At 29.1% G+C, this 23,764-nt stretch overlaps 4 protein-coding genes and 1 long non-coding RNA gene across 7 annotated transcripts; 4 read left to right on the top strand and 1 right to left on the bottom strand.

Moving 5' to 3' along the window:
• Positions 1 to 133: 133 nt before the first annotated feature.
• Positions 134 to 8,287, top strand: LOC145187462 (integrator complex subunit 14-like). 3 transcript variants are annotated; one of them, XM_090089880.1, is made up of 6 exons: positions 134 to 188; positions 3,493 to 3,518; positions 5,287 to 6,287; positions 6,449 to 6,716; positions 6,858 to 6,923; positions 7,690 to 8,287. In XM_090089880.1, the coding sequence occupies exons 3-6, from the start codon at positions 5,317 to 5,319 to the stop codon at positions 7,900 to 7,902; spliced, it is 1,518 nt and encodes a 505-aa protein (XP_089946006.1). In that variant the 5' UTR covers positions 134 to 188; positions 3,493 to 3,518; positions 5,287 to 5,316; the 3' UTR covers positions 7,903 to 8,287. The 3 variants fall into 3 exon arrangements, with proteins under 3 accessions (XP_089946006.1, XP_089945992.1, XP_089945997.1); XM_090089866.1 differs by lacking the exon at positions 134 to 188 and having other exon boundaries at positions 3,493 to 3,652; XM_090089871.1 differs by lacking the exon at positions 134 to 188 and having other exon boundaries at positions 3,493 to 4,087.
• On the top strand, positions 422 to 1,179 carry LOC149893391 (zinc finger BED domain-containing protein 4-like). Its single transcript, XM_090098842.1, has 2 exons — positions 422 to 724; positions 790 to 1,179. The coding sequence occupies exons 1-2, from the start codon at positions 422 to 424 to the stop codon at positions 1,177 to 1,179; spliced, it is 693 nt and encodes a 230-aa protein (XP_089954968.1).
• On the bottom strand, positions 8,160 to 12,444 carry LOC145187464 (uncharacterized). The gene is made up of 4 exons (XM_080063865.2): positions 11,497 to 12,444; positions 11,337 to 11,397; positions 10,909 to 11,126; positions 8,160 to 8,713 (listed from the first exon to the last, which is right to left on the bottom strand). Exons 1-4 carry the CDS (start codon positions 12,196 to 12,198, stop codon positions 8,576 to 8,578), a joined length of 1,119 nt encoding a protein of 372 aa, XP_079919991.2. The 5' UTR covers positions 12,199 to 12,444; the 3' UTR covers positions 8,160 to 8,575.
• Positions 12,439 to 12,873, top strand: LOC149893390 (uncharacterized). Its single transcript, XR_016453193.1, has 2 exons — positions 12,439 to 12,577; positions 12,669 to 12,873. It is a non-coding gene; the product is annotated as an uncharacterized LOC149893390 (long non-coding RNA).
• Positions 12,874 to 18,060: 5,187 nt separating this feature from the next.
• Positions 18,061 to 23,633, top strand: LOC145187959 (ubiquitin-conjugating enzyme E2 R2-like). The gene is made up of 5 exons (XM_080064498.2): positions 18,061 to 18,283; positions 19,071 to 19,157; positions 20,293 to 20,390; positions 20,607 to 20,735; positions 23,144 to 23,633. The coding sequence occupies exons 1-5, from the start codon at positions 18,113 to 18,115 to the stop codon at positions 23,358 to 23,360; spliced, it is 702 nt and encodes a 233-aa protein (XP_079920624.2). The 5' UTR covers positions 18,061 to 18,112; the 3' UTR covers positions 23,361 to 23,633.
• The last annotated feature ends 131 nt before the right edge of the window (positions 23,634 to 23,764 follow it).

Below are 23,764 nucleotides of genomic sequence, written 5' to 3'. Positions count from 1 at the left end.
TTTTTTTATCATCCTGAGTCACTGTGCATCTCTATCAAATTTCAACGAACGGAGCTTGTTAGTATTGTACGAGTCTCGGCAATCTCTAAAAGAAATATCGCTCATCTTTCCGGACGCTTTGTATCATCCACACAATCGGACCATAAGCTGTGTTGATACGAATTATCCACAATAATAGAATCGTGCGGTGTTGCGTTAAAAAAGTTAGTCGTTAAAAAAGTTAACAAATAGTTCTGCACATGCGTTGCGCATGCGCAGTATGGTCAAAGGAGTGTTCGTTAGGGAATGAAATTAGACGTTAAAAAAGTTGCATTGTTTCATTAGGGTATGTAAAATAATAAAAATTAGTGTATACTTTATATTAAAAATGGCTGTCCATGTTTACTCAGTTGCTGAAATTATTTTATACTTTATGTTAAAAATGGCTGTCCATGTTTACTCAGTTGCTGAATTCATAAGCTTTACTACTGATATATGGACCAGTAGTTCAAATGAAAGCTTCATTAGCCTGACAGGTCACTGTTTAGACAATACATTTAATCAGAAAACTGTTGTACTTAGAGTAGCTCCTTTTCCTGAGAGGCATACAGCAGCAAATATTGCTGAATTGATTGAAGATATTATGGCTGAATTTAAAATATCACCTTCAAAAATTCATTTAATAGCTAGAGATAATGGTACAAATATTGTTAAGGCTATTAAAGATAGCCCATATGATTTTATGGTTTGTTTTTACACACACTGCAACTAGTAATTAATGAGTGTATTTTTGAACAAACAGTTGTCAAGAATGTCATTGCAAACTGGCATTCAATTGTTGGGCATTTTAGCCATTCTCCCCAAGCCTGCTCTAAACTTAAAGCTCTTCAAGAAGCAAACAATGTTCCTAAGCACAAACTTATTCAAAATGTTCCAACAAGGTGGAATAGTACCTGTCATATGTTAGAACTAATTTATGAACAAAGGAAAACTCTAACCATATATGCACTTGAAAATGGTAAGCTTCCTTTATTAAATGCAAACAAATGGATGATTATTGGACAGTTTTGTGTTTTGCTAAAAGATTTCCACAAAACAAGAGTTCCCTTGAGTGAAAGAAATTCTATTGTCTCAAATATTATACCACAGATACAGTTTTTGAAACATTTCATTAATAAAGCTTTAATTGATGACAACTAATTCAATGGAGAATAGTTTCAAACAATATACTGATAACTATAACATCATCTTGTCAATATTTCTTGATCCCAGATTCAAATTAAAAATGTTCAAAAATGAAAACACCTTTTCAGCTGCTAAAACAAGCACTGAGAACATAACCATTCAGCTTATTAAAACCCATGAAAATATAAAAAACATCAAAGTTACTGAAAATGATCGGTCTGCAGCTTGTGACATTGAAAATATTGACTCAGAATATGAAAATAATGGTACAGTACTAAATGAATAGAAAGATATAGTAGAAATGGGTTTTGACAATTGCTTCGAAGAACTTGTAGGATTTAATTCTAAATAAATTGGTCAACCACAAACTTTAATTTCAAATGAAACTTTATTAAACAAAATTCAACACTACTCAAGTGAAGACCTTATTGACAAAGAAAGCAATCATTTGTTGTGTTGGAAATCACAGAAAACCAAAATGCGACTATTAGCAAAGCTTGCTTTAAAGTATTTAAGCTGCCCACCGTCTTCTGTGAAGAGTGAAAGACTTTTTAGTATAGGTGGAAATGTATATACTGCAAAGAGATATAGCTTAACAGGAGCTCATGGTGAAATGTTAATATTTCTGAACTATAATATGAGAAATTAAAAATATTTGATTTTGTATATATTACTATAATTAGTATAGTATAATTCTTTTAGAAGTGAGTATCTATGTTCTATTTTTTCATGAAATATAATTTATTCAGGAGTTTAAAAGCTTTGATACTATGAGGAGGTCAAATGAAAAAAAAAAATGTCATGAAAATTGTATAACGTTGTAGAATTAGAAAATTACAGGGAAAAAAAATTTGGAAAAAATAATTGCAACTCTCTTTGAGAGCTTTTGCTCAAAAATAAAAAAAGAATGCCTCCCAATGCCTTAATCAAAATTTCAAAGCATATTCTGTTGTGGATTTGAGGGTTGCGCAAATTAAAGAGTATCGTTAGCCAGGGTAACTTAGGTCAGTTTTGGCAGTTTTTCTTAAACATCTCTGAATCTTATTAATTTTTTACAGTTTTCTCTTGTGGTAATAACATTATAGGTCTTGGCTATAGGCCTCTATATTTATTTTTTTAATTTTTTTATTACAAATATTTATTTTTAAACGCCGAAAAGTGGCCAATGTTACCCCAGGTTTTTATCATGAAAAAAAATCATCAGTCCTTAAACACTTAGAGAAACATGAAAAGAACATTTAAATGGACAAAAAATTTTGCAACTAGCTCCCTGTTATTGTGCAAAAAACATTAAAAGTCATTTTCTAGTAGGTCATTATCGTCATCTGAGGATGATGACACTTGTTCAACTCTTGCCCTTTTCTTGTTATTCTTGGTGTTACTGTTATTCTTTGATGTGGTAGGAGTTGTGTTATTCACCAGATCTTGCGGTGTTATCGCTTTGCCAGGTGTGATCTTTTTCCCTCTGGTGCGATTTGTTTTCCCATCCTGTCCACAATGTTTCACTAATAGACCTATATCTTCATTGAATACTTCCTTAACAGTACTACCGGTACCTCCTCCAATGTCTTTGTTAATCTGTGGCAAACGCTTCATGACCATTTCTTTATCGAAGGGGGATATTCCACTAGCCTTGAAGTCAGATCTCAAATTATCGCTTTTCAATTGACGTTGCAGTAGAGCAAGAAGACCGAGGAACTGATTTTTCGGTATTGATTTTTTGATGCGCGTTTATATCTTTAGCGGACGGAAAACAGCAACGTCCAGCGGTTAAAGCAAATGGGAAGCGTATATTCCGAACTGTCGACTAGCCTTTCTCACGCTTATTCTTCCAGTTAAACATTCTTTTATAGAATTGGACAACGTTTCTTGATTGTATGAAGTTTCATATGCTCTTGAACCACGCTTTCGCTTATATTTCCTCGGCATTTTCACCGGCTAAGAATTCAAATGGTTCAATAAATGTATCAGAAGTGTCAAAAGATGCCAAAATAAACTCAATGTAGTCTACGAAGTAACTGTGCTATATTCACAAAAACTGTTGATATACCAAAATTGTTGATATAATAGTCGATATATATTGTTGGTATCTCTAACAAAATTAAAACATGTTATCTTTGTTAAATTTTAGGAATTTAAAAAAAAATCAACAATTGACCCCGGTCAACAAAGTCACCCCGGCAACCAAAGTTACCTCGGTTGACGGTACCATTTTGAATACTTTTTTAACGTCGTGAGGCGTTAAAAAAGTTTTAATGATTTTGCGCATGCGCAGATTTCACATTTAATAAACTTTTTTAACGACTAACTTTTTTAACGCAACAGCGGCACAAACAATTACTAATATTTTGTATGTACGTTATTTATTTTTGTCTTCATTATACAAGATATTAATACTTAGAGCTGATGCTATTGACAGAATGGCTTTGTCAATTTGGGTTAAATAAGTGAGGAATGCTCAAGAGGCCAGCAGCGAAGACTTTAAAAAGTACAGATACTTTTTTTAAACTAGAAACTATTAAAAAATTATTGTACAGCCTACTATGATATACCAGATCATTGTATATCATATTTAGGAAAGTGCTAGGAAAGGAAAAGTTGTTTGAAACTTGGTGGAAGAATCAAATCCTTCTAGAGCTATGTAAAACACCTAATTTGAGATTTTGTATAACTGAGTTCATGGTTTCCTAATTCACAGTTGTAAGCAAAACTAATCGAAAAAGTTCCTTTTAAATACATGCCACGTTTTTTATTTTCAATTTGGTATATTGCTGAAAGTTCTTACTTGGATTGGTTAAGATGTCTATCAAATTTTAACTCTAAGCATCAGGAGTATAAGTACAGAAAAATATGACCACACCTCAAAAAAACACCTAAACTGTTCATCATATGCACATAAGGATCATCACAAGATCCTCTTTAGGTAAAAACAGTATATTTGATAAACATGATAATAATCTGATGTTTTTTTCCCCACATTTTTCCTTAGCATATATATATTTTGATGTCTTCTTTATAGGCTTTCATACCATTTCATATCCTATTCAATTTCATAAACCTTCATAGCACATTGCACAAAATCATTCAAATTTTGTGATACTTCAAGTCTCTCCTTAATACCTCTTACAAAATTGTCCTTAAATTTATCAAATACATTTTGTGTAAATATTCCTTCTAGTTTGAGAGGTTCAATGTTGTGGGTTTTGAAGTAATTTGGATTTAATTTTCTCACTCTGCTTTCTCTCTCTCTCTCTCTCTCTCTCTCTCTCTCTCTATATATATATATATATATATATATATATATATATATATATATATATATATATATATATATATATATATATATATATATATATATATAGAGAGAGAGAGAGAGAGAGAGAGAGAGAGAGAGAGAGAGAGAGAGGGGGGGGGGAGGGAGGGAAGGAGGGAGGGAGAGAGAGACATAGCAGTATATCTATCAAATTATGTGTGTAATGATTTTAAAATTGAATTTGGTTTTTTTTAAAGTGTTTTCAGACTGTTTCATTATTATATATGGACTTAAAGTAAAACTTACACTTGTAATTTAGTTTCAACTTGAAATTTACACTTCACTTTCTTACATTTTAATTATTCAAAAAAAATTGTTTGCATTTTTTTAAAGTGTTGAAATGGCATCTACCCCATCCCGGCACACTTCAAGTGCTATAAAAGTTTGAGTATATAAGACATAAACAAAATTAATTTTTTTTCTAAAAAAGTATCCTTGTTTTTTTTTGTTGTTGTTGTTATTTTGTGAGTAATGCATATAATTTTTCTAATTTTTTATCAAGTGATGTTTTTCTTCTGTCCTATTCTTTAAATGTTAAACCATGCTATGAAAAAAACATATGAAAAAAAAAGTTAAAAAAACATTTTTAAAAGATAATGCTAGAGCTCTTTCTCAAGGGTTTTTGTGAAAAAGTGTTATGCTAATTTTCGTACCGTTAAATAATGAGTTTGACTCTATTTACAAGTATTTAATTCCTAAAAAAAAATCTCTCATTTGTGTAATATGTAATAAGTAGAACTTTTTTTTAGTCAACTTTTATAATGTTGTTTTAAGATTATACTTTATAACTGAATCTGTCTTTCTTATAGGTTGTTTATATAATCACCACATAAAGAAATATGCCTACAGTTATTCTACTCGATGTATCACTATCTATGTCTCGTAATATCAATAATAGAGATGGCACTTCTCTTATTGACATAGCTCAATCAAGTCTTGTATACTTCTTTGATCAGTTATCTGCCCGATGCAAGCTGGAGCATAGCTGTCTTGTAGTATACTCATCGCTATATGAAGTTCTTGTAAAGTTTACACGTGATTATGAATCTTTGAAGATGGCATGTTCATCTTTAACAACATATGACAAAACAAGAATTGAAACTGCTTTGATTGGAATAGAGGACCTTGTTACAGAAGAATGGGGAAGTTTTATTCCTATAAATTTAATTGTCATTACAGATGGATTATGTGGAATAGGAGAAAGTTCTTTGCAAGAATCTTTAAAGTCTGCTAATCAAAGACAAAAAGACTCCCATTTTCCAATACCTTTTTCTTTCCCTTGTAATCTAAGTATTATCTGTTTAGCCACTCACAATGAACTACGAACTAGCAAAAAATATTTTGAACAACTTATAAGCATGAATTATGAAAAAGGCGAATTGATTATCCCTGACTCATTGACTGATGCAAATGTGCAGAAATGTTTTAATCGTCTTCTTAGTTTGCATTACAATAAATATGAAGGCACATTGAAGTGTGGCCATTTTGAATCTCAAATTACACTATCACCTTCACCGTCTTTTCAAAATACTTTTACCCAAATAGTGAACTTATACCGACATCCAGATGATGAAGCTCCGATAGCAAATTTAAAACTTGATACTTGTTTAAATATTATAGGTTTTCTTGATCTACAAAGTTTTTCTAATCCAGCATATATGTCAAGACATTTAGTTATTCCAGTTCAAAGTGACCAAAGTTGTACTGGAACTTCAAAAAATAAAGACTCAATAAGTTTCCAACCTTCATTTTGTGTTTTACTTCATGGCAGCTTAAAAATGGAGAAAATGGGTGGTGTTGTTAAACTTGGGTAAACTATAATATATTTCCTTACATTTAGCTATTACATTTTACATTTAAAAGTTTTTATGTACGTTTTAGATTTGTTGATAAGATTCATTTGATCATAAGGTTCAATTTGTCATAAAGTTTAAAAATTGTTATTCGAATAAATGTGTTTTGTATTTTTAGTAACAATTGGTATGGCATGCTCTACTCTTGGGCAGATAGTAAAAAAAAATCTAACCTTATGCTCTCTGTATTTGAACCTGGTGTGGACAGTGTTCCTTGGCTGGGTAATCTTAAGTATCTTGGTCCTGCATATGAACTTCCATCCAATCCATACCTTCAAGATGCTAAAGAAGGTACAGAGGAAAGCCCTTTCCCAGTAATCACCTCTACACGAAGAAGCTATCACACACATGCAAATGCAGTTTGGATAAAATCCTCAGGATTACAAGTAGGCCATCTTTTTTTATGTGAACTTGTATTATTTTGTTCCCTTTTAAATTTTTTTATTTGATTACAAGAATTATTTCATTTAGTGAGATGGGTTATTTTATCTAATAACATGATTTAGTTTCTATTTCTATGTATTTAGTCTGATATTCAAAAATTATTGCGATATGCAAAAAAGTTACCTGAGAAGCAATCGGTATTCTTCAGGGTATGGGATACCTTTTTTCTTTTGAAAGTTCTAACACTAATTGTTAATTAAATTTTTTAAAATTATTTTCTCTACAGTTATACTGATACTAAGTATATTTCTCTTAAATAGTGCATACCTTTACTTTATAACTTTCTATCAAAACAATGTTCATACTGCTCAATTGATTTAGCTTTCTTAAGCATTACATTTACTGAGTTGCTTCTTGTATTTATCAATATTGTTTTGTAAAGATCAGTTTCCTCTACTACAACATTACTAACTCACTATTCACATTGTAACAAATTGGTTTTGTAATAAATAGTTTTTGCTGTTTTTGCTGTTTTTGCCTCATACTTTTAAAAACTGAAACAGACATTACAACATACATTTTAAAGAATTCATACTTTTCCAACATACCCATCTAAGAATTCCTATATATATATATATATATATATATATATATATATATATATATATATATATATATATATATATATATTACTCTTACTTCAATATCAACTTTTTGTGCTTAACTTTTGAAATAACTTATCTCTCTGATTCCTCTCCTTCTTCCCCATTCCTCCTCTCCCCCTCTTTTTTTTGAGTATGCAGTTGAAGATAAAGGTTAGTAAATATTTTTACACGTAATTTATAAAACAGAAAAGTTAAAATTATTTGAGAATTATTTAACTAATTTATTTCTAATAGGAATGGGAATGCCTGATATCTTTTTTGTTTTAGCTATTAATATTTTTTTAATGATAGCAAGTTTCTGGGTTTTCAGGAAGTCAATAAATTGCGAAGAGCAGGTGTTGCTTACGGATTTCACGGGCTTCTATTGTCACTCGCATCGACACTCGAACAAGAAGCTGAAAATATGAAGCCAGAGATCAAAGTTCAATTGAGACATGTCGCAGAAGGTTTAAGAAACGCTTCTAATCGTGAAATGAACAAAAATATTGTAGCGATAAATATGTTCCGAAAAAAACCTGATTAAGATGTAAATGTCAACATAAAATTACCGAAAATAGGTTTCTTTGATTGTAGAAATCCTTATTAAAACTTGGATAATTTGGATTCTTAGAAGAAGGCAAAATGATTTAAAAACAAGAATAAAGCTTTTGAAACTAGAGTTAACTCATAAGATATTGTAATGCATATAAAAATGAATTATTGTTATAGCTCGAATCGTATTTTGTTATGGTTAGAGTTATTGGTTTCAATATTTTCAACCTTTTTTGTTAAGAGAATAAATTTATTTTAGAGATGATGCTTCTTCTTGATCTTAGATATTTTTTTAACGTGTATCTTAAATAAAAAGTTAAAATTTATATTAATGTAAAATGTCTGTGTATCTCCACTAATATCATTAGTTGAACAAATTCTGGTTGCGTTTTTAATCTCCGTTTGTAGGTTTTGTAGAGTTATTACGAAATTGCTAAATAATTACAAGGTTCTCCAACTTTTAAAACGAACTCATATCCACCGCAGAACTCTATTACATACTAAGCGTTATTTTCTAGAAGTTGACGGTTTCGTCTACATAGTCTACCATTTTTGGTTAATTAGCTGATGTTTTTTCAACATCAAGGATTGCTTTTCTTCTACTCGCGAGATAGCCACTTGAACTATTATCACCCTCAGCTTTCATTATAAATAACAAGTTTTCATTAATTACTGTAATTCGGTTGGCTAGTTGCGTCAAATGGGTTCCCGACAATTTCACTGGCGCTCTCTATCACTCTAACCGGATTTAGCGGTCTGTCGTTTCTATCCTTAGGGACGCTTTGTATTGCATTGACCACACTCTAAGAAAAAAATAATTTTGTTATTCTTTCGGGAAATTTAAAAAAAATAGTTTACCTTTAACTCTGAAGGTGAATACAGGGTTTTTACCAAATAATAACCAATTTCTACACCTGTCTTTTAACACGTTGACCGCCGACAGGATTTTCGTAAAATGTCCAAAAATTATTTTCATGTTTTTAGGTTTGATTTAGACGATAATTCGTCTGACTTTTTTTTCCCGTGAACCAAAGTTCACGGGATCTTTGGGCGGGAACTTTGGGAAGTCAGACGAGAAAACTTTGGTATTTGCGCCAATGCAATTTTTCATCTACAGGTGTCATGTTAATATTTTACTCCGTTGAAATTTTACTGCGCAGTAAATTTTTAACGCTATAATTTTACTGCGCAGTAAAATTTTAACGTTAAAAATTTACTGCGCAGTAAAATTTTAACGTTAAAAATTTACTGCGCAGTAAAATTATAGCGTTAAAAATTTACTGCGCTCGTTATTTTTTTACTGTCATCAAGAAAAGAAGAGATGTTAAAGTTTTTGCTAGGGGCGGGTAAAAATATACATGTTTTATAAAACTAAGGGCACTTCAATTTTTCTTTTAATGAAACTTTTATAATTTAATGCATACATTAAATGATAGTTTACTTTCCAGGCCAGATTTTGATTCACTTTTTTATGTAAAGTTATGCATTTTCCCTTATTTTTTTTGCAATACATCAATTTGTTGTCTATAATTGCAAAGTTTTTACATTGCTTTTTAAAGTTTGCCTTTTTTCCTCTCTCATTTAAACCTTCAGGAAACTTTTTGTCATTCAAGTATTTCCTCATATCATGAAAGTTAATATTTTTGTACATCTTGAAAACGCCAAAAAAATAAACGCCAGAAACTGTATATTAAAAAAGTCAGTAAAAAAATAACGATAGCAGTAAAATTCCAACGTTGAAATTTTACTGCGCAGTAAAATTTTTACGTTGGAATTTTGCTGCGCAGTAAAATTTTAACGGCAGTAAATTAAAAACGCTACACCGGAACAAATATGTTCCTGCGGCTTTTCTTTGATCTTAATGAAATATCGTAAAGTTTCGGGGGGTTAATTAAAGGTTACGCCAAAATTTAGTTAATTAAACTGTCAGTGCTATTCAGAAGCAATATGACAAACGAAAAGGATAATTTAGAGTATGCTTTTAAAATAGTTTGTGATTTATTTTTTATTAAGTCTTAGAAGGATTACCAAAAAGAAGCTTTAATAGCTCTCAGCAATGGCATATATTGTTTTGTTTGCCAACCAACAGGCTGTGAAAAACATTAATTTGAAAGTACAAAATACGGGTTTACAAAATATATTCGACGTATATTTATATTTGGCAAAATGGTTGATAATTGGTTGAAAATAGTTGATTTTTATAACGTTTATTACCCCCGTCTTTAAACCTGCGAAACGTAATTATATTTCGCCATTATTCATTTTTTTAAATAACTAAAGTTTTCTCGTCTGACTTCCCAAAGTTCACGGGAAAAAAAAGTCAGACGAATTATCGTCTAGGTTTGATTTAATATAATTGGTCGAAATATAATTATTTCAATTAGTCTAATTGGAATACTTTGGTGACGGCAGTCAACGTGTTAAGATAAATTGAATTTCTGAAGTTTTTTTTTAAATAGAACTCTGTATAAGCTCGTTTCACCAAAAGTTTTGTTAAAACACAACAAAAACTTTTGGTAAAACGAGTTTATACTCATGTATAAAATTGTTAAAACTTGTTGTAAAATAAATTTAAAGGTTTTGATTGCAATTCTGTGTTGTCTTGAAGAGTTGAAAAAAAATAACACTGAGTACGCGATGAATCGTAATTGTTTTTCCAGAAATATACGTCTAAATATTTAAATAATTTTTGATTTGATTTATTTCAAAAGAGTGATATAGAAGTTTGTATTTTGTTCGTTATTATTGATTAAAAACAAGTAAAAACGCTTATGCTTATATTTTATCACTTATAAAATCTGAAGAAACAAGAAAAAATAGTATTATAGGAGCACGCGATAGATCTTTCAAGAATAAAAAATGTGGGCATAAAATTCATATCATAATTGTAAAAAATTAAAAATAACAATAAAAAAGATTTTAGCTTTTTTTACACTAGACCATCTTAGAATAAAAAAAACGAAGTGTTGTAAAAACAATGCATATTTATTTCACTAACCATTCCTTCGAGTACTTTTCCAAAACAAACATGTTTGCCGTTAAGCCAAGGAGTATCTCCAGTTGTGATAAAGAACTGAGAATCATTTGTATCTTTGCCAGCATTTGCCATGCAAACCCATCCTGGTCCATTCATCTTAACAAGGAAATTTTCGTCAGCAAACTGACCTCCATAAATACTCTTGCCTCCTGTTCCATCACCTCTTGTGATATCCCCGCCTAAAACGGATTTCTTAAATTAGAGAGAAAATATTTCTTCTATAAAATGAAAAAAATTTAAACTCGTGAGGCAAGAAACAAACCAAAAGTTTTGAAATCGCTCAAAGAACTTTAATACAATAACTGTGAATCGTCGTTAGTTTTTGTAATTTTAGAAACGTAAGTCTTATAATTGTGGATTGTTTTTTTTTTTATTTTATTTTAACTTGCCTTGGATCATAAAATCTTTAATCACGCGATGGAATATGCTTCCTCGGTATCCAAAACCGTACTATAATTCAAAGTAAAAAAACGAGTATTGATCAAAAAATGCGTCATAAATACAATAATATAAAACTAATATTTCCAATGTTTTAAAATTCACGATCACCTTAGAATCCGCTAAATCAACAAAGTTCGCCACTGTTTTTGGTACTGTATTTCCAAACACTCCAATGACGATTCGTTGTGGTTGCAACAATCCCGGAATTTGAACTATAAGAACCACTTTTTTGGTTACTAAAGTGATTGGTGAATTGAACGATGTTGATGCTTGCATAGGATTGTTTATTGTCCCTTCGCAATTTAATGCTTGCTGGCGGAATTCATTAGGAGAATGTGAAAAATCTGTGTTTCCAGTGTTATGGAAGTAATTACCATTAGTATCATCAGTTTGAAACGATTTAAGAAGTTCTTGAATAGATGCATCGTCTTGTGCACTAAATTGCTTTTGATAGTCCCCTCCTAGAGTGTTTTTATCTGAATCAGAACTGATTTTATCAAAACCTGGCAAACTATTGACATCAGGCACGTTGCCGTTAATTTTTGATTCGAGTTCTTTTACAGATGGGAAACCTTCAGCTGGATTACTTGATAGGCTAGAGGTATCAGGGTTAATTGCTGCTGCATTACCATCGTACGTTTCTGATGGTTGGGTAGCAGCATTTGAGTTTCCACTTAATATCGAGTCAAAGTTACCAAAGCTGTTATCAAAGTTTCCACCACCGAAATTTGAGTTACTATTTCCTCCAAATTGGCAACTAACAAAAAACACATTAAAAACAATAACAAAGGTAAATGTTAATTTAAGCATACTATATAATTATTATCGCCTTTATTTTTTGTTTATTTTTGATTTCTTCTTAATGATTATAATTTTCGATACTTTTGTTAAAATTGTGTGATTTTTGGCAACTTCAGTACCAGTTTTTTACATAGTTCTATTTTTTGAAAGACAATTTAACAAAAAGTAGCTTGAGTACAAAGTGGCATATACTTTTTTACACTGCACGCAGCTTTTTCTTGAGTAACTTGATACAGTTCATTGATCTTGTTGTTGCGACTTTTTTTCTGAATGATTCTGCTCACGTTTTCAATAAAATCAGAAGTTCAAACTTTAAACAAATGGATTGCCATCAACAGGTGGATGAAATATTACAGTCATGAAACTTATGATAATGACTAATAAATGAGTAATAAAAAATTATTAGAACTATTTAGTATTGTAAAACTTTTAAAATTTCTTTTTTTTACTAAAACACTAATTTATCTATGTTTAAATAGTATTGTAGTTCAGAGAACGCTTTCATTGAAGTTGCTGCAAAGAGAGCAAGAGGAGTATGTAATGCACACAACGAGTTAATTATCGTTCGTTATAAACTAAAATAGAAATCACAGAACGGAAAATGAAAATGCAATTCCGAAACGCTATTAAATAGTTTTTTAAAGTAATTTTGCATATTAAAATTGTTTAATTAACATTCCTTACCATGATATTTTTTTTTTCAGGTTAATATTAAATGTACTTAGCAAGGCACTTCCTAACTCATTTGCTATTACCGAAAAATTAGAAAAAGATTTGACATAAAAATCCACTGAATCATAAGACAAACAGGATAATACATTCATTTCAAAGAAATAACAATTAGACATAAGAAAACATAAAAGCATTGTGCATAAAATGAGACCATAATGTAACAGGGCTCACAAGTAACATTTATCAGCAATTTTCTTTTTTATTAATAAATCTGATTAATGAGAACGTATATCATAAATATCATTATTGAACTTTAAGAAGTTATAGACTTCTCTTGTGTAGGTTTTACATGATCAATAAGGTGAAGCATGTAGTTAAGAATATAATCCTCGTTCATCTGGCCAAAACCATCGGACCTGTTTCTATTCTATTTTTAGTATATTCATTTTGCAAAAAGTTTTGTTTCAACAATTTATAAATATGAAAAATTTCATATATAAATACTCTGTATTTGTATAAATAATTATACAGTTTATTTTTTCTTTTAAAAAAATATTTAAATGATACAACATTTCTTGCATTTGTAAATATAGCTTGTTTCTTTATTTAAAAAAAAAAATATGAAGAATAAACTTGTAATGGCTCTTGAACTTGAACTAAATCTAGCAGAATAATAGAATAATAGTTGCAAATAACATGAAAATTTACCAGAAATATATCCACCATAAATTCCTGGAAAAAAACTTTTTCTGGATAGTTTTTTATCAGTAATGCGCACGAAGTAGAAATTAATTTATGCAAATATTAGTTACTTTTTTTCATTAGTAGATTGGTAGTGAGGAAAAGCCACACAGATTACGGCACAAAACAAGCTAGCGTTACTACTTATTAAATGGCTCCACTTCCATTATTGAAAATGAAATTGGTTCTAAATGGTTGTGCAGAAAGTAGACATGCGTGTTTCTTTTTCTCAAAATAGAAAAGTTTTTTAAAACTTTATTCGCGATTGGCCTACAACCTGTAGGCCAATCGCGAATAAAGTTTTAAAAAACTTTCTGCACAACCATTTAGAACCAATTTCATTTTCAATAATGGAAGTGGAGCCATTTAATAAGTAATAACGCTAGCTTGTTTTGTGTCGTAATCTGTGTGGCTTTTCCTCACTACCAATCTACTAATGAAAAAAAGTAACTAATATTTGCATAAATTAATTTCTACTTCGTGCGCATTACTGATAAAAAACTATCCAGAAAAAGTTTTTTTCCAGGAATTTATGGTGGATATATTTCTGGTAAATTTTCATGTTATTTGCAACTATTATTCTATTATTCTGCTAGATTTCCTTAAGCAAAATATCGTCTTAAGTACTTTACTAAACTTCTTTACATTCATCCTATTTAGATCTTCTTAAAGTGATGATGAAGTCTTGCTGAAAATAGAAAGTGTGCTGTGACCCTAATAGCTACGGTATTCAGGCTAAGAACATTAAAATGTTTTAATTTAGAGCATTTCATAGGAAAAAAGTTTGTTGTATTGAATTATGAATACTTACTTTAAGTAGCCTCCGCTACTGTTGATTCCTAGTTTACAATATAATTGTCATGGATGTTTTTGATGTCGTGTACTAGTTCACAGAGCCATTACAAGTTTATTCTTCATATTTTTTTTTTTAAATAAAGAAACAAGCTATATTTACAAATGCAAGAAATGTTTTATCATTTAAATATTTTTTTAAAAGAAAAAATAAACTGTATAATTATTTATACAAATACAGAGTATTTATATATGAAATTTTTCATATTTATAAATTGTTGAAACAAAACTTTTTGCAAAATGAATATACTAAAAATAGAACATTTTAAATAGAAAAAGAAGACTTTTATAGAGGAAATGTTTTTTACACTTTCTGTCATATAAACAAAAAAATTTGGTACGTCCGTACCAGGTTATTTGCTTAAGTTTAACTAAGATAACAATGGAATCGGTGTGTTCAAAAACAGTACAAGTACAACTTAAAACATTAATCCGTGTTTTTGCGAAATGTTTTCGAGTAATTTGACTGATTCATCAAACTTGGAATTAGAATTCTTAACAACAATTGGTTGGTCGCAACTTACCTAAAAATTCGTTCAATCTTTTTTATGCCGAACTTGACAGTCCAGACATACCAGACAATCCAGTTTTGCACATAAAAAAAAAAATCTTTGAACGTTAAACATGGTGCTTCATTAAAGAGACAAGAAACAATTTGAAGTGAAAAAACTTGAAGAGGAATCTAAGTGATTGTAATTTTCAAAATGTTATTTTTGAAACCCTTAAAACAGGTTACAATATTTTCAAACAAATTTTACCTGGAAAATGCCTAGTTCTATCTGGCAAACTAAATTCTGCATCTCTCTCAGCAGCTATGGAAAATGTGCTGCGTCTCTCTCAGAAGCTACGGAATCTTTCAAAATGACGTTAGCTATGTTGTTTTTCAAGTAAAGTTTGGTGCATTTGTGTGCAAAACCCTTGCCAAGTATTGAAACACTGAGAAACTCTCCTTTTCTCCGATGATGGCAAATTTGACTAAGTTGAGTAAATTCTCATGTGATAGATGAGAGCTTATACAACTTATTCCAACTTATTTTGGAAGAAACGAATGCTTGGTTTTTTTTCAAATGCATATAAAAAAAATAAGTTTTTATTGCAGTATTTTACAAAGTTTATTGCTACTTTACCAAAATTTCACTCGACGTTTTATTCTGCGGACGATGTAAACAGATTTTGGGACATTTATCCCAGTGACCAGTGTATTCATGACTATCAAAGGTTTTTTTTTGGTCAAACATCAAGGTTAGATTTTTTACATAAGTGTGTCCTTAGAAATGACACAAACAAAAGAAACTACGCTAAAAGAACGAAAATAAAACAGTACTTCAGAGAAAGACAGTGCAGATAATTACTTTTTGTTTAGATGACTAAAATTTACCATACATCTTTCATTTCCCCCTCGCAAATAATTGAAATATATGCCGTAATACTTTAGTATATATCATAATCCTTTGAGCATGTATTTTAATATACACCGTACCTTTATATATGCCGTATTTTATGTATTTAGATTATTACGTACCGCATGTCATAATGGTATGCAATAATCAAAGTACATAAAAATATCAAAAGTTTTATTATTTCATTTAAATTTCCGGATTATGTCAAAATTTGGTAAAAAAAAAGAACAACATATGACCGCTCTCCCATTCCTCTTTACCTGACTCAGTGGGCCCAGGATCCTATGTTTATTGTAGAGACCTGAAAAATCTGAGTGTTGAGCACGATGAACTCAACAGCGCCGGCCCGTTAAGTGCATGAATAAACTCCTTTATTCAGTTTTCCAAACAAAATAAATTCAAATGTTACCTTTAATCGCTACAGGTAGCCAAACAACGCCATCAAAAAAAGATTTGCCAAAGAGAAAGTTGTTTCACAACACGTTTTACATTTTATAAGTTGTAAGTAACACATTTAGAAAAGTACTTCAACAAAATAAGAAGTCAGATTTGGTTCAGGAAAATAAGAAGACAGTTTTGGTTTGGTAAAATGCTTGATCAAATTTATCCCTATTTTAGGCCTAAAACAGAAATTTTTTTCTAACGAATCCTTACTAACAATAAGTTGTTCTATTAGAAACTATGAAATTATATTAGAAACTCAATGCAGCGATGTAATAAAATTTTAGAAAGTATATAGAAAGTTTGGTTATTGAAAAAATGAGAGGAAAAAGAATTTGGTTCGAAATTTCAGGGGTTTGTTACATTGAGGTTTTATTGTATTCAATAATTAATTTCTTCATTTACAATATTAGTATAAACAAATGATCAATATTCTTAACAACGATGCTGAGTTCAATAAATAGTAACACGAACTGCTAGATTGCTTAATAATTTTGCTATTGGTTGGAGGAAAACATTTTTGAATCTAGACAAGTTACTTTTGTTAAGTGAGTCACAAAAACACGTCAATAAGCTTTCAAAAGATATCCATAAGTCTAGTGATATTTCAAAATATATCCATAAGTCTAGTGATAGTTAAAATACTTTAAAAAATTGTCACTACAAATAATTTCAGAGCTTATCTGCACTAAATTTAACATTAAACTTCTATAAACCAGCTCTTTCAAAAATAACTATTCAAGTATGCATTACAAACATATAACACGTTTATTAATGTAATAAATGTATTAGCTTAAATACAGTAGTTTATTTACATAGTAAATAAACTACTGTAATACATCCCCAAGCAATCTCACCCTAAAAATGGAAATGCTACGCTTAAGATAGAAAATGAAGACATCGCTTTAAGTTAACGCTACGTTATCGAGCGACGGTTTTAACGAAGACGTTGTGGTATGCGTCGCCTGCGGGAGTTCAAATCGAATTTTTATGTAACCAAAGCAGATGTAAATTAGAAAAATAAAAAAGTATATATCATTGGTTCGTTATAAAGTGTTTCTTTTATTCTTACATTAAAGTTAAAAGTTTTACCAAGCTTCACTTCACTACATCGTTAAACAACAGGTGCACTTGCTCTGAAAAGAACATTCGCTATAGATATAAAAAAAAACGCTCTTGGGAATCGTTATGAGCAAAATTTAAAAACTAAATAATCTGTAGAAGTTGGTTAAGAAAAAAATTATTCAAAATTTAAATATGGTACCCTATTTAGCCATATAGCTATATGTGATATAAACAACTGTATTGATATAGAGACAATGTAAAACAACAGCTACTTAATTAATTTGATCTGCCTTATATAGATTACCTGCTATTGAAGCTGCATTAAAAATTTGTTATCTATAATATTTATTTAATTATTATTGCATAAGTTGCTAATACAAAGCACTTTAGATCTATTTAAACGATTTTAATGGTTATGTGTTAGTTTTTTTATAGTTTTTTAGTTTAGTATTAACTTAGCTTTTTAATGATGATGATAGTAGTAATTAAAATGATAATCATCATCATCATCATCATCATCATCATCATCATCATCATCATCATCATCATCATCATCATCATCATCATCATCATCATCATCATCATCATCATCATCATCATTGTCATCATCATCATTATCATCATCATTATCATCATCATTATCATGATGGTGATGATGATGATGATCTTGATCATGATCTAGATCATGAAGATAATTATGATGATCATGATGGTACTAAACTTTTTAGAGTAAATGAAATTGGCTAAATAAAATGGCGACAGAATCTGTTGCAATCAGAGCACTTCAGTTAGAAATTAAAAGTATTCGGAAAGATCCTATTGAAGGTGTTGTTGTTGATGTTGAAGATGAAAGTAATTTATTTGAATGGAATGTTGGTGTATTTGGACCTCCCAAGACTTTGTATGAAGGTGGCTATTTTAAGGTATGTAAGATTGTAGTCATACTTCAATATATAAGTTATACATGAAACACAGAAACTTCTACCTGCTGTAATCATGTTTACACATTTACATAAATCTAGCAATCCCATCTGCACACTTTTAGATGGAACAATCCCAAATTCTGAAACTTTATCATAATGCAGGCTTTTTAAAAATTTTGTTCCAATATTTAAAAGTTTTTAGTAAGACAAAAAAAAAATGAAAGTTTTTATTTGATTTATTTAAAGACAATAATGCATTTCTTTTACTGTAAAAATGTGACTTAAGTACTCCCTTTTAAAAAAGTTATTAAAAAAATTGGAAGCCCTAGTAAATCACAAAAGTAATTTTATTTTTATGATAAGTAGTAAAATTATAAGAAGAAAATCATGGAATCAAGAAATCAAATTTTGATTAAAAATGCAAGCTAAGAAACTTTCTTTACTTTGGATTTTTTAAGATTAAAGTTATTTTTTGTTTTTTTACACAACATTAAAAAATAAATTGTATACAATTTTAAAAAAATATACTTTATACAAATGATATATTCTATACAATTTTGAATAAAACATTTTACATAACTTTAAAATATATACTTTATACAACTTTGAATGATATATTTTATACAATTTTAATTAATACAATTTTAAAAAATCATTGATATCAAAAGACTAATTAGCTAAGAAACATTTGAGATATCTACTGATTATTAAAATTATATGTTAAAAAAAGAAGTTCTTTCATTCTGATTTAATGCTTCTTTTTTCAAACTTAACAATTATGTTTCAGGCTAAAATGACATTTCCACAAGATTACCCATATAGTCCTCCATCATTTAAGTTTTCTACAAAGATGTGGCATCCTAATATATATGAGGTTAGTTTTATTTAAATAAGAACGATTTTTTTATTTTCAATAAAGAAACTAACTCATGTGTTTTCTATTTGTTGATTCTTAAAGTGCTGATTAAAATGAAAAGCTGTTTAGAAAAACTTGCTTAAAGTTGAACTAATTTATAATGAATGTTTTCTGTATATATGCATTACACTCACTTTACAGAAGTTTTTTGCACTGATTGATTAACACCTTTAGTGTCTAGATTTTGTGTGGTAGGGTACAAAACACCCTAGGCATAGTCCTACATTACAGGCTTGACACTCTCAACTTTAGCAATTACAGGTATTATGCCCAGCTACAGTTTCCTTTCTCTCTCAGAACCAATTTCACAACTTTGTAAAAGTTTCTAAAAAAAATCAAGAGTTTTGTAACAGTTGCTTTTGGGTTTCAAAATTTCAAAAATTGTTGGTTAACAGTCGGTTTTGAACTTTTAAATACTACAAATTAAATGAAAAAATAATAATTCATTGACACTATGGTTTTTATATTTAATTTATATTCAATAAACAAGTTAAAGCTTTTTTATTATATTTTTGAATTTATTTTATTATAAGAAAATTCAAAAAGAAAAAAAAGAGCTAGTTTAAAGATTTATTAGGTAAACAAGAATGAATTTTTGAATGTTATTATTTTGTAATTTTAAAAATTTTTTCAAAGTTTTAACTAAAAGAACTTCAGTATTGTTGCTCAAATCTTACTTTTTTTAAAAAGCATTAGCTAAACTTTTTTCTACCACATTGTGCGCATTACTTTAGTAATTTAGGTACAGATAATTAAAAATGTAATAATAAATAACTTAATGATTCATTTACATTTCAATTTTTTTAAATATTGCACTTACCATAAAAATATGTAAGTTTTGTTAATGATCAAAAGAAATATGAAAGCAAAAACTCTTTATGTGAAGTTGTAATATGTTTTTACTCTAATTTTTCTTTTATTTTAATCAAAATTAGTTGAATCATTTAAATTGATTGAATACTTTTTAGTGTCCTTGGGTTTACATATGAAAGTTTTAGAGTTTCTGGCTAGTTCAAAAATTAGTTTGAAATTTATGCAAGAAAAAAGTGCATGCTTCAAAACTTAAGGATGTTTTAGTTAAATATTTTTTTAGACTGGAGATGTTTGTATTTCTATTCTTCATCCTCCCACAAATGATCCACGTAGTGGAGAGCTTCCACAAGAGAGATGGAATCCCACACAAAATGTCAGGTATGTATTTACAAAAGTATAAATTATATAAATAACTTTAATAACTATACTATAATTATACTACAACTTTTTGTTCTTAAGATTCCTAAATCAAAGATAGGGGTAAACAAACACATTAAAAGCTTTTGAAAAATATAAATATTTTTCAAAACTATTTTTATAAAAATATAAATGAAATGAAATTAAAATCTTTTTCTAAAGTGCAATTTTTTTTAGGACAATTTTGTTGAGTGTTATCTCATTGCTGAATGAACCAAACACATCATCTCCAGCTAATGTTGATGCTTCTGTCATGTATAGAAAGTATCAGCTCTCTAAAGATAAAGAATACCAATCAATCATAAGGTATGCATAGTTTTTAAAAATCAGAGGAAGCAAGTGCAGTAAACAGCAACACAGTTTTAAAAGAATTTATTAAAATATCTTTCTCAAAAATCCACTTTCAAGGGGATTTCAACTGCATATATTATGTAATTGATGTTATTGCTTTGGTTTTGTAGATCATACATGCTTTTTATCTTTTACATACAGAACGCTGTTCTTTAATCAGAAAATGTTTTGTCACTCATCTGTTCAGCAATTAGAAAATGTCATGTCCAATCATTTCAATTGAGTTGGTATATACACTACACTATGATTTGACTGTATATCCATTAGATTTTTTCATATTTATCAGAACAAATAGCATAGCAACAATTTTGATAAATAATTCTTAATTTTTTAAAGAAAACATGATATTTGAAAAGAAAAAAAAAGTTAGCAATTAGTCACATGACCATTCAACCATTTTTCAGATTTGTGTCGCATGAAATGCAACATGCATAAAACACTGAAGTTTTATCCTGTTCATCAACTTTGAATCCAAAATAAAATTACATGCTTTCTTCATACATCTACTCTTCTAGCATTAAGCTGGTTGCCTGTGCAAACTTTTCAACTGTTTTGCTTATAATTACCAAGAATTTATGGTAGATTGGGCTCTCCATTAACCTTGAATAAAGTATTAGTTTCTATTCCAAAAAAATCTATAATGGAAGGTTAATAATTGCCCCAGAGAAGGATTTACTTTTTAGTATATCAAATCCACTTTAATTTTTTTAAGAATAAAGTTTGAATTGTTTGTGCAAGCAAATGGGATTTTATCTGTCTTCATGGCAAGGTATTTCGCACTAGGAAAAATCTAGTTTCTTTTCAATCCTTACAATGAATTACATTCTTTACTTAATCACCCCTACATGAATTTCTGCCATTCAACACTACATTTGCAAGTAAAATTATCCTAAATTCTCATATAGTCATGTTATTACATCGATGTCATATAAAGAGTTATAGTTAAATATAAATTAACATCAGTCAATAAAAATATACTTTAATATTGAGCAAAAGACAAACAGTTAAAGTGTAAACACAGTTTTTTTTTGGATTTAAAATGCTTCTAAAAGCTGATATTTATTTTCGGAAGCTTATAGTGAACATGACTAATCTGAAACCATTTGTAGAAATTGGTCAGACAACTTAAAGATTTTAATTAGAAAGAAATTCAAGGCTCAAACGAATTATAGATTTGAATAAGAATACAGAATTGGTACAGGCTAATGCCAAACACTAAGAAAATTGGCAGAAGCAAATTTGCAAACATTTAAAAAGCAATCCCAATGATTCAAATAGAAAGTAACCCACATAAATTGGCTGAAGAAAGTTTGCAAACATTTTAAAAGCAATTGCAATGATTCCAATAGAAAGTAACCCCCATAAATTTTAAAAAAAAAGGTTGTGAATCATTTTACTTTTTGAAATCATGGATAAAGCTGAGCAAGCTATCAACACTAATGCTGAAATAAACTCTCATATAAGTAATGTGCTGAGACCTGGTCAACCATGCTGGTCAAACATGCTGGTTCTGATAGTTAATCAAGTTGAAATAAGTATTTGAAGAAAAAGAATCAGAATATGTAAGAAGATATGAAGTAGTTTTTGAACATGTGAAAGATGGATTACACATTCCTAAACCTAGAAAAGAAATCTTAAAAGCATAGGATGCTTAAACTGACTTAACATATTTACCAGACATTGTGCCATCTAATTATCTCTTATCTTAAAGGCCATGATATATTTAATTCAACAAATATATTGCTTCAAAACAAGAAAAGTTTTTTGATTTTTGATTTGTTGTCAATATAATATGGGAAAAAGTTGCTACCAATTAAAAACCCTTTTATATTTAAACAGGTTTTTTTTTTTTTTCTTTTTTTTTTCAAATGGCTAAAAAATTTTAAATTATTAAAATTTATTAACTAGCTATTTATTAAATTACATTCATTTCAAAGAAATCTTTTTTAATGCACCAACTTTTTACACTACTGAAGTAAATAAAACTAGTTATAAATTGACAGTTGTATTAATGCTTATAATTTGTTCAAACAATATTCATAAAAAATTACCATCTAATAAACTACACAGTGCTATTTCAATTGCTATATATCAAAAAGTATAGCATTTCTCATTATTAATACATATTCTTCTCTTTGTTTAACTGTTTTTCAAAACTTCTATAAACTGTTGTTTATAGAAATTTTGAAAGTACTTATGATCAAATGACACTATTGTTTCATTTTGTTTGAAAAAGGTTTATGATAAAAAGAATAATAGCTTTAAATCATTTCTTGAATAATATAAAGTTATGGGTAAACTCAGATTCTAAAATTGATGATAACAGTTTGGCATATTTGTTTATAGGTATTTTTCTTTTACAGTGTGCAAGTTTTAAATAGTCGAATTGAAGCAGAAAAAGAAGGTATTCATATACCATCCTCAATTGAAGAGTATTGTATTAAGCATAAGCCACTTAGTCAATCTGATGCTAATATTGACGTTTGTGATGACTGGTATGATGATGATGATGATTATGAAGATCAGGAGGATGATGAAGAATGTTTTGATAATGATGACTCTGGTAATGAAGATCAGTAAAGAAGTTCAGTAATTCTTCTTTTTTTGTCAATCTTATGGGAAGATTTTGGATCTGAAGTTAAGCAAACTTGAAATCTAATCAGTACAAAAAAAATGGTTTTGAGAAAAAGTTTTGTGGTGTAGGCTGCACGTAACAATACAGCTACCATTTCAACGATGCTGTACTCAAAGTTTAAAAAACATTTGTAATTGAGCATCAAGCAGTTGAATTATTTTTATGTTCTCTGCTTTTATTATTGTGACTAATAATTAGTAATTATTAATAAGCATTATTATTTTATGCTTAGTTTTAGTTTTCTATTGTCTAAGTGCTAATTTTTTTTATTTAAAAAATTTTGCCTACTTTTTTTCAGTTTTTTAAAGATTTTAAATGTCAAAGAAAATAAAAAAGTTGTAATAAGTCA

The sequence above is a fragment of the Hydra viridissima genome, unplaced genomic scaffold, assembly GCF_058129835.1.
Source record: "Hydra viridissima isolate aposymbiotic clone 2 unplaced genomic scaffold, HvirCarnegie_v1 scaffold_1, whole genome shotgun sequence".
Taxonomy (NCBI): Eukaryota; Metazoa; Cnidaria; class Hydrozoa; order Anthoathecata; family Hydridae; genus Hydra; species Hydra viridissima.
This window is presented reverse-complemented; position numbering and strand designations above follow the sequence as displayed.